Source organism: Drosophila grimshawi, unplaced genomic scaffold (genome assembly GCF_018153295.1).
Source record: "Drosophila grimshawi isolate 15287-2541.00 unplaced genomic scaffold, ASM1815329v1 contig_44, whole genome shotgun sequence".
In the NCBI taxonomy this organism is placed as follows: domain Eukaryota; kingdom Metazoa; phylum Arthropoda; class Insecta; order Diptera; family Drosophilidae; genus Drosophila; species Drosophila grimshawi.
In genome coordinates, this window is record NW_025063240.1 from 10,192,263 (window position 1) to 10,205,722 (window position 13,460).

The 13,460-nt window shown below is 45.8% G+C and overlaps 1 protein-coding gene across 9 annotated transcripts in view; it reads right to left on the reverse strand.

Moving 5' to 3' along the window:
* The window catches only part of LOC6557733 (four and a half LIM domains protein 2), a 58,448-nt gene that overhangs the window by 10,757 nt on the left and 34,231 nt on the right, over positions 1-13,460 (reverse strand). The window contains exons 1-4 of one of the 9 annotated variants that reach the window (XM_032741843.2): positions 9,887-12,863; positions 9,760-9,825; positions 6,006-9,581; positions 4,670-5,969 (exon numbers count right to left, since the gene is read on the reverse strand). The exons of 3 other annotated variants lie outside the window; for them this stretch is intronic. In XM_032741843.2, coding sequence (XP_032597734.2) covers positions 5,046-5,969; positions 6,006-9,581; positions 9,760-9,825; positions 9,887-12,235 — 6,915 coding nt within the window. In that variant the 5' untranslated portion in view covers positions 12,236-12,863 and the 3' untranslated portion in view covers positions 4,670-5,045. Of the gene's footprint in view, positions 1-110; positions 364-4,669; positions 9,582-9,759; positions 9,826-9,886; positions 12,864-13,460 lie in introns of those variants that run through there. 5 more of the 9 variants (XM_032741747.2, XM_032741903.2, XM_032741867.2 and 2 more) reach the window with 5 other exon arrangements.

Here is a 13,460-nt window from a genome sequence, read left to right on the forward strand (position 1 = left end):
CAAGGAAAAACGCAACAAGTTCCCATTAATTGGTACTTGCAATTTGGTATTTTTGAAGGAGCCGCGAACTGACACAAAACGAGTCCCAACACGTAACACGTTCCACCTACCCCCTTTCCTCGTTGGTGGCATCCACCTCGCTGATTTGCACTTCGGACTCGCGACGCTTCGATGTCTTCTTGACCTTCTTCGTTTTCTTGACTTCCGTCATCGTTTGCATAATTTCCACGTCCGCCATTTTGTGCCACGCGCGCGCGCTCCCCAAAAGAATCTAGCAAACAGAGTAACTTGCACTCCAATGACCGACTGAACTTTCTAAAAATGATTTTGAGGTACTCGTCTCAAATATTCGATTTTTTTTTCTTCTTTTCTTTTTTGATTTTTTTGTTTAAAACTGCCGAAAATTTCGCGTAACGTTTTGAGCTTTCCCGAGTCGAGATGCCAACTGGCGCGTATGTTTCACAGAATATTCGAAATCATTTCAAAAATCTCGCAGCCCGTGTCTCGATGCGTGTATCTAGTTTCGCCCCCAGAGACAAGTGTAAAAATAAAATCTCGGCGAGCGACGTTGAGAGCCAACGAGCGTAGCGTCTACCAATTGAGCGCAGCAGAGAGCACAAATCGCACACACAGAGAGCGACAGAGTGAGAGAGAGAAAGAGAGCGAGAGAGAGAGAGAGACAGAGCAAGAGCATAATGAAGGGAGAGAGAGAGAGAGAGAGTATCTAGTCTGATCTCTCTCTCTCTCTCTTTGCTGAGGTTTGGGTTCCATGTGCAATACAAATTAGCTTAGACAATGGCCAAGAATGCCAATCATTAACAGCATTATTGAATCTTAAATGCAACGTCAACTGGGCAATTTCAATTGTAATTTTCTATGCACAAAAATCTATAAATATTTCAATTAGATTCAGGTGCCAAAAAAATCTTTGCGTGTGTGTGTGTGTGTGTGTGTGTTAGGCACACACCTGCAACAGCTGCTGTCTGTTTCACGTCATTTACTCGCACATACGCATACGCAAAAACAAAAAAAAAAAACAAAAAGAGATTGAAATTATAATTTTCGGACAACATGATTGGGTTCCTTTGTTGTTGCCCTGGCGCTTGTGCACACGACACACAAATCCAACATATACACACACACTCACACATACACACACACACACACTTACACACACACACACACAGTGGGCATTTCGCTCATTTTGTTGGCGCTCCCACACTTGGAACATTAAAAAATTCCTTTGGATTTTGGATCTAGTTGTGCTGCCGCTATCTTGCTGCAGATAGTTTTCTTGCAACGTCGTTCTATATAGATTTTTAATTGATCGTTCAGATGAAAACAGCAGCGTGGGTCGTATACATGATTAATATGGGTTTTATGACATTACAACTTTTTGGCACAGACAACGAACGAACGTTCAAATTCCACTGGAAATAATAACACAAAATTGCAAACAGTTGCAGCAAATCCCACTGAAAGCAGTTCTTTGAATGGAACTTTTCTTTTGCCTCTAACTTTTATATATATACATATATATATATACATAATTATTCTGGCCCATTCCCAAACAGTCCTCCAAATTTCGATTATAATGCTGAACATAATTATAATTAGCTCAATTTGTTTCAGCATTTCACAGCGGACCAGTTGTGTGACACGAAAGGGCAAGTGTCCAAGGCAAATGCCATTTCCCATAAAGTCGAAAATCTGTCTTAGACATTTAGTGGAAAATAAGCAGATTCAAATGCATCGATGACATTTGAAAATCAACTAATTTGCAGATGTTGAGCAGAGCAAAAATTATGAATATAAATATTAAAATAAAAATAAAAATATTTCGTTTTTAAATATTAGGAAAAGATGACAATTTGCACTTGCAAAAATATGCAATTCTATTCAGAATTTTAGCTGCTACAATTATATCGAGATGTTTATATGAATATGTGTTATCTGCTAGACTCGCTTGATAAGCAAAATAATAAAATAAAAATTGTTACTCAAATTATACAGCGAATTTCGCTTGAAATTTAAATTACAATTTATGCATACAATAAAATGCGATATTTTCGATTGAGTCCATGTGAATCAGCACATATTTATATTATGTGGTATGAAATGCATATAAAATTGCTGCTTTTATTGCAACAGACGTTGCAGACAACCAAAAAAAAAAAAGAAACAACAACAAGAAAAACAAGTGCAAGCGCAATGGAGCAGAGTGTAATGCAATCTTGGATGTTTGTCTATAAATAGATGCGATTCGCGAATCTCTGATAAAGTTTTGCGTGCTTTGAGTTTTTGAGTGAGTGCCCCGCGTTCAACATTCGGCGGCATCGGGGCGTTAATTGGGTCATAAATTTGTATTTTATTTTCCAGCTTATTTTTATAATTTGTTGTTTATTGGGCGAAAGAAAAGCGGCAGCGGCTAATGGGTTTCAACTTATGGAAACTATGTCTAGTATCTGTATATTTTTTAAGTGTTTAAAAATACATTTCACACATCAATGAATAAAGGGGATAAGAGTGAAGGGCGTGTAAACTGCGTCACTGAAGAATAATGGCCATGAGTTCAAGTTTAAGATCGTTATGGTAATCAAAATACACAAAAGAGAAACAGCTGATTTCATTTCTGGAGAGAGAGCCTTAATTTGCATTTAATATGTTTCAGTCTTATAAATAGAAGATTAGCCATTAAATGACATTTAGCAATTTTCTTGCACGCGGCACAAAACATCATTAATTTTTGGAATGGTCGAAAGGGTTGTGGCATGAGAGCATGTCAAATAACGCATACGCCACTCGAGGATCGTAAAACACAAATTCACGTCAATAAAAAACATGTATAGAGCATCTTTGTGTACATGGCAAAAATGAAAAATGAAAAATGGGAAAAACCAAGCAACAACAACAAATGGAAAGGTGTTTCATTTTAGTGGCACAGCTAAGAAAAATCATTTGCCAGCCGTTTCAAGTGAATTTTTAAATTATTTAAGCCAATTTTTTTTGCTTTGCCATCACAAGAATATATCAAATAGTACAAATTTATGTATGCTAAAGATAAATAAAGCGAACAAGTACAAATTATTCAATTCGGCATAGCCAACCAACGGATACCCGCACTTCAAGAAATATTAACAAATTATAGAGCTAATGAGCCCAGTCATTCTAAAATCGTATACATATCGCATATACCCGTTTTTGTGTTCGGTGTGGGTATAGGAAAAATATTAAATGAAAAAATGCGCCAAGTTTTAAGTGCGCCAAATGTTTGCCCCCAGGAAAAATGAATTCATGTCAAAGACAAACTATTGAATAAGACTTTTTGGCAACGAATTTCGCATGTTTTCTTTGCTGTACGAGAACCATACGTACAATGATATGTATTATTTTTGGATACGTACATCAATGTGCCATTACGCAATGGACTTTTTTCAGAACAACATAAGACTAGGCACAAAGGCCCTGCGCTCATTGCAGAAACACCAACAACAACAGCAAAAAAAAAAATATATATAAATATACAATGGAAAAAGACCCCCCAGACCCAAAAAGTGTTCGCAGAGTGAGCTGCGTAAACAAATCACCCAAGTGACATACTTTCCTGTTTGTTGTCATAAATATTTTAGCGCGAAACGTTCACTCACATTTAACAAAGCATTCTTCTTTATTTTGTTGTTTGATTTCTGATTATTTGGCATCAGTTCTCGCTTGGTGGCCCCCGCTGACTGACGATTGCGCTTAATTTGACAAAGGATATGACACTAGAAAGCTGACAGCATTATTTCAGCATGCAGAAAATATGATTTAAGTGGTTGACTTTCTATCAAAGCAAATTCTTTTTTTTTCGCAAATAAACCACAAAATCATTAATATTAAATGGTATGCCAAAGATTGATGCATGCTTTCAGGCGCAAACTGTTGCAGGCTTTTGGGGTTTGGAAATTACTTAATTAAAGGAAAGTAGCCCCAAATAGAATCTTATAAATATTTTCGCTCTCAATTGCGATTGCATAACAAAAATTAAGCTTCTTACTTGTTATACTTAACTATTAAATTAAATATATATAGCTTCAAATACTCAAATTAAGTTTTATATCAACGCAATTAAACAAGTTGAATTTCATTTATATGTACGTCATTTATAAACCCCCCCGGCATCAAGTTATTAGCGGCACTTATAAAATTCTTCGCAACATGACAGTTTAAGTAATTTGTGGCTGGATGACAAGAGCATTAAAATAAAACCATCAAATGACTTATGTCCTCCCTTCTCATCAACCGACAGAAACCAGCACAGACGAACTGAAAACGATGACATCATGCGACGGAAACGAGCCAAATTGCAAATTGGGCCATGCAAATGCTATAGTATATATATATATATATATTTATATTTATATGTATATATATATAGTGTATATGGCTAATTGTCTCTACCGTCTGAATGAATGTCAGTGCACTTGGCGCATGCACCGGCCATTTGGATAACGAAATGATCTCAATGCTAGGGCATTTTTGCCCGTGGTCCGTGCATTGGCCAGATTTTTTTGGTTTTTTTTTGGCAGATACAAATAGAACATTATGCGAATCGTTTGGGGAAATATTTTTAGAAGCATCAGCTTGGAACAGATGCAGTTTTGTAGTTGGAAGTGATTACAACTTTTTGAATGTGTATGTTTTCATCATAGTTTTATATATATATTTATATGTATATATATATTCATATTTATTCTCAGCAGTTATAAAGGAGTCGACAACAAATAAACTAACATTTAAATAAAATAAGCTTCAAACAATAATAATAGTCCACATTATCATTCGATATATACGAGTATCGTTTCGAGTAGCATTTCTGGGTCTGGTCGTTAGTATAATACAGTGTGTGATGATCCTAAGTAGCCTCAGTGCGTATCTGGAACTTGAACTGGAACTGGAACTGGGTGCAAAGATTGGGTGAGTGCACGATTTGGGGATTTATGAACATGTCTATAAGAAATAAATAAATATTCAAATCAAATATGTAAATCATTCATATTGCAAGCCTAGAAAAGCGGATAGAAATTGGCATCCTTGAGTATGTCAAAGGTGTCCACAGCGGAACGCGCTGGCGTTGTTACAGCTGCAACTTCAGCATGGTTAGTAGCTATGTTGGGGATGGCGGGCGGCTCCTCGAAGGATGAGGCGGGGGTGAGGCATAAGCTGTGCCCAGCACTGAGACTGGATAGGAGATTCTGCTGTGTTGAGGCTGGTGTTAGATTCGTGGAAACCGACACCCTAACTGGAGCTATTTGGGCAAGGGCTTCAGCAACAGCCTCGTCGAGGGTCTGCTCAACTGCCTGGACTAAGCTCTGCTCCTTGGTGTCCTTGAGGGACTTCTTGCGTTTCTTTGTGTTCTTTTTTAATGCGGCCTCGTCGGGTGTTTCGAATTCCGCAATGCCCTCCAGTGTGCTCTCAGCCAAAAGGGCAATGCTGTTGCGTGGCGAGAAGAGACCACCGCCTCCAGTGGGCTCCTCGTTGGCGGAGCTGCTCTTGGAGCTGCGTCGCGAACGCACTTTGCGTTTGGTTGTTTCCAATGCGGTTTCCACCTCATCTCTGACTGCGGAACCGCGTCGATTGTACTCCTGATTATCGGAGTCGTTGTCATCGTGCAGGTCTTCCTCCGTTTTGGAGCCCTTGCGCATCTTCTTCTTGCTCTTCTTCTTTTTTGGCTTCTCGCTGGCTGCTTCTTTAATGGGCGACTGCATGGCCAACTCAGTTTCTCCAATATCTTCGGCATTCTCCGGCTGTGGCAACGATTCCTCGGGCACAGCGGATAACAATTCTCGGTCTGGACTGCGACTGAAGAGGGTGATGCTCTCGCCACCAAAACTATGGCGACGTGGGTCCAGTTCACCACCTGGTACACTTTCGTATTGCTCTTGCTCCCGACCCTGCTCCCGATCGAGCTCCTGCTCCCGATCCAGCTCCTGCTCCCGATCCAGCTCCTGCTCCCGATCCAGCTCCTGCTCCTGCTCCTTCTGGTCCACCAGTTCGGACAGCTCTTCGGGAGGACTTGGCGCCGAGCTAACTTCCAGTGTTTGCTGTGGCTCGTTGTCATCCAGCTTGAAGTTCTTACGCCAATTGTATTCACGTTTGGGCACGTAATTCAGATCCACTTCGATGTCATCCTCGACAACACCCGCCTGTAGCTGCGGACTGTAGCCATAACGAGTGCGCAGCCGGGTGGATTGACGAGCAGCCACATGAGCATCGCCCAGATAACGCATTCCCGTATCCCGACGCTCACTTTCGAGCAGTCCGAGTGATAGGTCAGCCTCCCTATGCCGGCTGCTCTCTTCGTGCCGGTCGAGCTCTCTGGTCTTTGCCCATAGAGCATAACGTTCGCTATCCGAACTAGATTTCTCCTTATCGGACTCACTTTGGTCAGCATTATCACCCGGCAACTGTTCCTGCACCATTGTCTCGTAGTCTCTTAGAATTCCCGACTGTTTGCGATTCTTCACAGCATCGTTGTAGATCTGTTCAATGTAGGCGTCCGGATCAGAGTAAGCACCGCCCACAGCACCATCATCGATGTTATAGTCTGCAAAGTCCTCCACATTATCAATTTCCTCCCAATCATTGGCACCCCGATTCGCATAACTATCTGCATTGCGTTCGGCCTCCTCGCACTCGGATGTATCGTGATGGGATTCATCTGTCGGCTGGGTGCGCTCATTGTTATCCGAGATGCCCTCATCCAACTCAAACTCGTACTCATTATCCTCATCCTCAGCGTCGTCATCGTCAATTTCCACCACAGTCTGTCGTTCGTCGTCGCTGTCATTGCTGCTGACTTCCTCGTTTCCGTGGTACTCCCTAAGGATGTCATAATTATAGATGGCACTCGTCTCATCAAATTCCGCTGCCTCTGCCTCTGCAGCGAGTACAGCATTTGCCCAGGAGCGCTCCTCCGTTTCGTACTCTGATTTCTTGGGTAGCTCGTCAAAGTTCAGCTCCAAGCTGGCCAAGTCATGCGTATAGAAATCCTCCTTAAGCCAAGTTCTTTTGCCCGTCAGCGAACGCACCTCAATCTGTGATATGTAGATGCACTCATTGCTGGGATACTCCTCGACCGCCTGCTCCTGGGCCAGTGAAAAGCGTCTAAAATGATGATATTCATCGGGCTCCATTTCCTCATGGGGCTCCACGGGCTGTAGGATTGCCGAATCCGAGGCACGTCGCTCACCCAAAAAGTCGGTATTCAGATAGCGTGAGAAGTTCTGGAAGTTGCCACTTGAGGCAGCTAGCTGATCTAGCAGCTGATCCTGTTGCTGCCGCTTGGCTGCCTCCACATCGATATTCCGCAATGTCGGCGCATCCGCCTCATCCCGCACCGGGGAGCGACTCTGACTGCGGGAGCGTTGAAATTCCGCTGTCCGATGTCGCATATCATCCAATTTCTCGTCCTTGATCACCTGCTGTATTTCAGATGTGGAACTTGATTTTGGCTTGGCACCCAGACGGTTCTCATCCTCGACACCGACGCTGGCATCCACCAGCGAATTCAAAATAGCTGCCTGCATTTCACGCTGCGCCGCTGCCTGCTCCCGGGCCACACTCAAGTCTAGGGAGGGCGATGGACTATGCGAGCGTCGAAACTGAGCGTTCTCCTGCCGCAGCTGCTCGAACTCAGGGCCCAGACCCAGGTCCATGGACTCACCAACGTAAGTGGAGCGCTTAAAGCCGCTCACTAACAACTCACTCCTCAATTCGCGAGCTGCTTCGGAGAAGGTGCGTTCATAATCCAGTGGATAATCCTCTTCCTCAACAGGCAGCTCGATTTCCTCGCTGGCAATTTGAAGCTGATGCAGTGCCTCCAAGTCGAATTCATGTTGCTTGGCATTGTGAGCCAGCACACTTTCCAGCTCCTCGCTACTCTTGCGCAATGTTCGCTGTTCGCAGCCCTCCAAATTGAGCAGCAGTTGGAAATCATCAGCAGATTCGGAATCAACGTTGGTGGGCGATGGCGAGCGGGAAGGTGAAAGGGAACGCATGTCGCGACTGCTTTCGGGTCGCTCGTAAATATTCTCCACTATGGCTCCCCTCTGCTCTGGTTCAGGTGTTGTGGCCCTTTGCATCTGCTCGAAGAACTCATCATTTTGTGCAATGAGTTTCTCGCGACGCCTCTGCACGCTGTGCTCCAGATTGGCAGCTGTGGGCAGCGGGGATCGGGAACGGGAATGGGAGCGACAGCGATTCAAGCGCAGCTGTTCAACTAGTCTGGCCACAGATTCTGGTGTTAACTCGGGCTCCTGGTCCTCTGCCAGTACCTGAGGTGGCTCTTCAACCATCTCAATCGATATAGTGGGCAGGGGCAGCGGGGTGATTATAATTTGAGGAGCAGTAACAGTTAAGGATGGACTCGAAACCCTGTTAGAAGGCTCTTCTTCATTAAGTGACGTTATTATCATTAAATCGGGAACTGTTGCAGGCGAAGGATTCTCCTCTGGGGGAGCAGGTGTAATTCTTGCGACTGGCGAACTAGAACCACTTCTTAAAAGTGCGTATTCCTTAAGGGAGGGTTCTATCATTGCATCGGGATCACGTGCAGGTGAATTTCGTAAAATCAGTGAATTTATTTCAGCAGGAACAGGTGAAATTGAGCGTGCCGAATGCTCCTCATCTTTCAGTTTCTCGAAGAGCTCATCGTTTTGTCGAATGCGCTTCAGACGTCGTGTCTCCAGACTGCGAGCGATATTATCAGCGGTGGGCAAGGGGGAGCGAGAACGGGCACGGGACCGACCCGGGGTTTGGGAACCTGAAATACGTTCGGCGCGCAAATTTTCAACAAACAAACGCATCTCCTCACGGGTGGGAATGGGTTCTTCGGGAATCTCGATTGGTTCATCAGCCATTGAATTGATTTCGATAACAGGCTGGGGCAGAGTTGTATTCGTTTCGATATTAGTTTGCTGGGCATCAGCAACGCCATTCGTTTCCACATCCATGGGACAACTGTGATCCACTAACTGATCCTTCTCCAGCTCGCTGATGGTTACAGGCGGCGTTGCGGATCGAGTCTCATAGATCATGGCAATAACTTGATTGCTACCATTCTTAGCATCGTCCGCAACATTTTGCAGCTGCAGTTGCTGCGACTGGTTCTCGGTTCCATTCATGGTGGACTCCAGCATTTGCAGAACCATTTCGCAGTTGAGTTCACCAGCGATGAGACCCTCCTGACTATCGTCGTATACTTCCAACGTATGCTCCTCGTCCACATCCATGCAATTGGCCACGTTCTTCGGCTGCGGCGGGGAATTGCGCGATGGGGTGCGTGATCTCGATCGATTTGCTGATGCCGTAAAATCGTAGAAATCGCTGATACCCTCCATCATTAGCCCGAACTCGTCCTGCCAGGGTGCCGTATCTGGCTGCTGGACGGTAATGCTGGGCAACTGACTGGCTGGTTGACTGGCTGCCTCGGATTCTCGCCAACGCTCCTCATAGTGATCGATTTCATCGATGCGCGGACTGCGACGCAAGCCGGGTGAACCGCGTCGGGACTGCTCCTCCGTCGCTTGGGAGGTTTGCAGCTTCAAAAGCAAAGGCACGGAAAGCAGAAGCGAGAGCAGGGATAAAAGCAGAAGCAAGTTGGCATATGAAAGGCAAAGTGGAAAGCGGTTAAAGCATTTTATTTAGTTGGGGGAGGGCTTAAGCCAGCTGGGGATAAATTAACGCAGGGTTTCCGACTCGCTTGAGGATTGCACTTACATTGGATTTTATGTCGCTGCGGCTTGAATCCGTTGCTTTCGTGGAGCTCTCTGTGCTGTCCTTATCCTGGGGCATCAATTGTGGATAATTAAAAGCGCTCACACAGCATATTTCACTCAGCACTTACCACTTGTTCCTCCTTGGAACGCTGCTGTCGCAAGGAGTGGGCTGCCTCCTCATTTTGTGCTTCTGTCGCCTCCTCGAATGAGGAAGCTTTCGGCTTGTCCATGTGCACCACTTCTTCGCCAGATACTCTCTTCTCATGCTCGAGTTCCTCCTCATCAATGGACAGGGCTTTCTCGCGCTTCCAAAACTCCGTGTTCTTATAGTGCTCCGGAGCACCCTCGCCCCAGGGATTTGCGCTTTCCTCACCGAGCATTTCCAATGCAGCAGTCGGATCAGTTGGTGGCTTTACATCCTTGGCGGGACTACGTTTGTGCCGTCTCTGAGACTTAACCCGCAGCGTTGGCTCTGAGCTGTACTTGATGGGATTGTAGTCCTCCTTGGCGCCATGTCGCAATTCCTCCTCCTCCAGCGATGTGAACATTTTGAGCTCCTCGTCGCGTGAGGCACGCGATTCGCGCGATGAATTCGAACTGCCGCTCGAGCGACGTTTCTTGAAGGCGCGTCTGCGCCCCGAGCCATCCTCACGCACCAGCGGACGACTCTTGATGCCATCGAGGGAGCGCAAGTAATCCTCGGTGTACTGCACATCGGGCACATTGTCTTCGCCCTCGGGCTCCTGGCGTTGCTCGTCGGAGGCTTGTGTGCTAAATGATGACAGCTGCGTGGAAATCGGTTCAACCGAGGAACCTTCATCGGATACTCCAGGAAACGTGAGCGTCTTGGAACGCGTGTAGGGTTCCTCACCAGCAGCGCTGGTTTGTCCAAACTGCGTCTTGACTCGCTGCACTATCATCGGCTCATCAATCGCTGGCTCCTCGTAGCGAGGTGGCAAAATCTTCTTAATGCACGGCTCCTCCACAACGGGCACGGCACCGGCATAATATGCGTCCTCCTGCTCCTTTTGTGCCTGTAGCAGACGCTGTTGCATCATTACCATCTCCTCCTCGGCCTCCATAAAGAGGCGGGCATTCTCCTCGATTGACTTCTGTTTCTTCTCCATGGCCGCCTTGCTGGCCGCCAGTCGTCTGGTCTGCTCCAGAACGATGGCCTCCTCCTCGAGCTCACTTTCAGTGGCGCTCAGCTTACGCTCTCGCTCCGCGGCCAAAAGTCGCTCCACAATCTCCGCATCGCGCTTGGCCTGCTCCTCCTCGCTCTGGAAGAGGAGACGTTCCGCTTCCCTGTCAGCTTCTTCGTATTCGCTTTGACGTTGCTCTTCTTCTCGTTCTGCTTCTGCCTCCTGCAGCTTTCTCTCATTCTCCTCTAGTTCGTCTTGCTCGTCGGCCGCAGCTGCAGCTAATTCTCTTTTGCGTTGTGTTTCTTCGCGTTCTGCTTCTGCCTCTCTCAGTTGTTTCTCATTCTCTTCGAGTTCGCGTTGCAGTTTTCTCTCATTTTCCTCCAGCTCTGCTTCGCGTTGTTTTTCCGCCTCAAATAATATTCGCTCATTCTCTTGTCGTTCGCGTTGTTGTTGTTCGGCTTCCTGCATTCTCCTTTCATTCTCCTCCCGTTGCTTTTCGGCCTCAATCAGCTTTCGCTCATTCTCTTCACGTTCGCGTTGCTGTTGTTCGGCTTCCTGCATTCTCCTTTCATTCTCCTCCCGTTGCTTTTCGGCCTCAATCAGCTTTCGCTCATTCTCTTCACGTTCGCGTTGTTGTTGTTCGGCTTCTTGCAATCTTCTTTCGTTTTCCTCCCGTTGCTTTTCAGCCTCAATCAGCTGTCGCTCATTCTCTTCACGTTCGCGTTGTTGTTGTTCGGCTTCTTGCATTCTCCTTTCATTCTCCTCCCGTTGCTTTTCGGCCTCAATCAGCTTTCGCTCATTCTCTTGTCGTTCCTCATTTTCTTCACGTTCTCGTTGCGCCGCTTCGCGTTGTTTTTCCGCCTCGATGAGCTTTTGTGCGCTTTCCGCCGCCGCCGCCGCCTCGGCTTCTGCTCGCTCCTGGGCGGCAGTCCTCCGTTCCTCGGCCAATTTGTGCTCGGCATCCGCCAGTTGCTTGCGTGTCTCCTCCTCGATGCGCCGCTGTCGCTCCAGCTCCGCGGCCAACGCTGCCCTCTTCGCCTCCGGCGACTCTACACGGAAACCGTTGCTGTAGAGAACACCATCCTGCATGACATTTGTGCCGGCAGCTGCTTCTCGCTCGACCGCCTCCTTTAGCTCCTTGTCCAGACGATCGCGTAGACGTGGCAACTCGTGTGCATCGGCGCCGGCATCAGCATCCTCATTGCTGCACGGATGCCGGCACGTCCAGTGGTAGAGTTGGCGGGCCACAAAGGCAAACTCCAGGGCGCCCAGGTAGCCAATGATGAGCGAGAAGATGAGCTCACCGACATCGGTCAGCGCCTGGTCAGCAGCCATTCTCGTCCGCTTGCGTAATGCCTCCGAGCAATGCCAGCGATGCAATGGATGTGACTTCAAACGATCGATGAGAGTGTGCCGAGTGTGTTTATTATATAAAATTCACCACACGCACCACAACAAAAAAAACACTCACTGACACTCACTGAGGCACTCACTGAAGCACTCACTCTCGCGGCACTCGCCAAATGGCCAAAAACTGATTAGGTAATTCAATTAGGATTTTCGACTAGCGAAAATTGTGCGAATTCTTCTTTTTGAGTGAGCAAAATTCACAATATTCATAATATATGCAAATGAAATTCCAAGCAATATTTTTATATTTTATTTAGGAATATATTTTCAACACTTTTCACTTGCTATTTTTTTTTGGGAGCAGCCACCCGGGCAGCAGCAGCGAGTAGCGCGTTGCAGTCGGCGCCAGTTGTTGCCAGTTAATCGATCGTCTTGCAACTGATTAATGCGACCAGCTAAGGGCCGAGCACTCAAGTGAATCACACGGCCAAAACAATTGCAACAACCAGCCAACCCAATTGCCACAAACAGAGGTGCTAATTGGGTGATACACAGCGGAGGAAGAGGTGGAGTACACGAAGCTGGTTGGTATTTGTTTCTTTTTTGTTTTTTGTTTTTGGCAACGAATTGACAATTGGAATTAGCCAAGTGGACGACAAGCGTTTCTAATCAGCATGCCATTTAAATTGCGAGTGATTTTCAAATCAACAGATGTATTCAGCACAGGGGCCAGCAAAGAATAAATACTTAAACTTATACTCACATCTATTCACACATCAGCACTATATAGACTATATATTGGATATATACACAAATATTTTTTTCTCATATTCTGTTTTCTTGGCATTTTCGCATTTGTTTCGTATCGTTTCGTTTGACGTTTATCGTTTGTCGCCGCTCTCCTTGCTATTTATGTTTTTTAATAGTTTAATGCGTGGCCTTCTCATTTTTGCCGCATGGTCAATGTTGCAGTTGCTGCTGCCACCACAAATTTTGTGGCAGCCACCGCCATTGCCAACATAATTTCATTTTAATTACAAATAACAAAATAGCAACAATTAATGCGTAGTTTTTCTGTTCCACATCTATTTTTAAACACCTATTTTATTGTTTTCTCATAAATATCTGAAAATGAGCCAAAAATAAATGGGTCGCCTGCTCGTTTGCTTGTAGTTGTTTGGTTGGTTTGTGTGTTGAAAGCGAAAGTGAG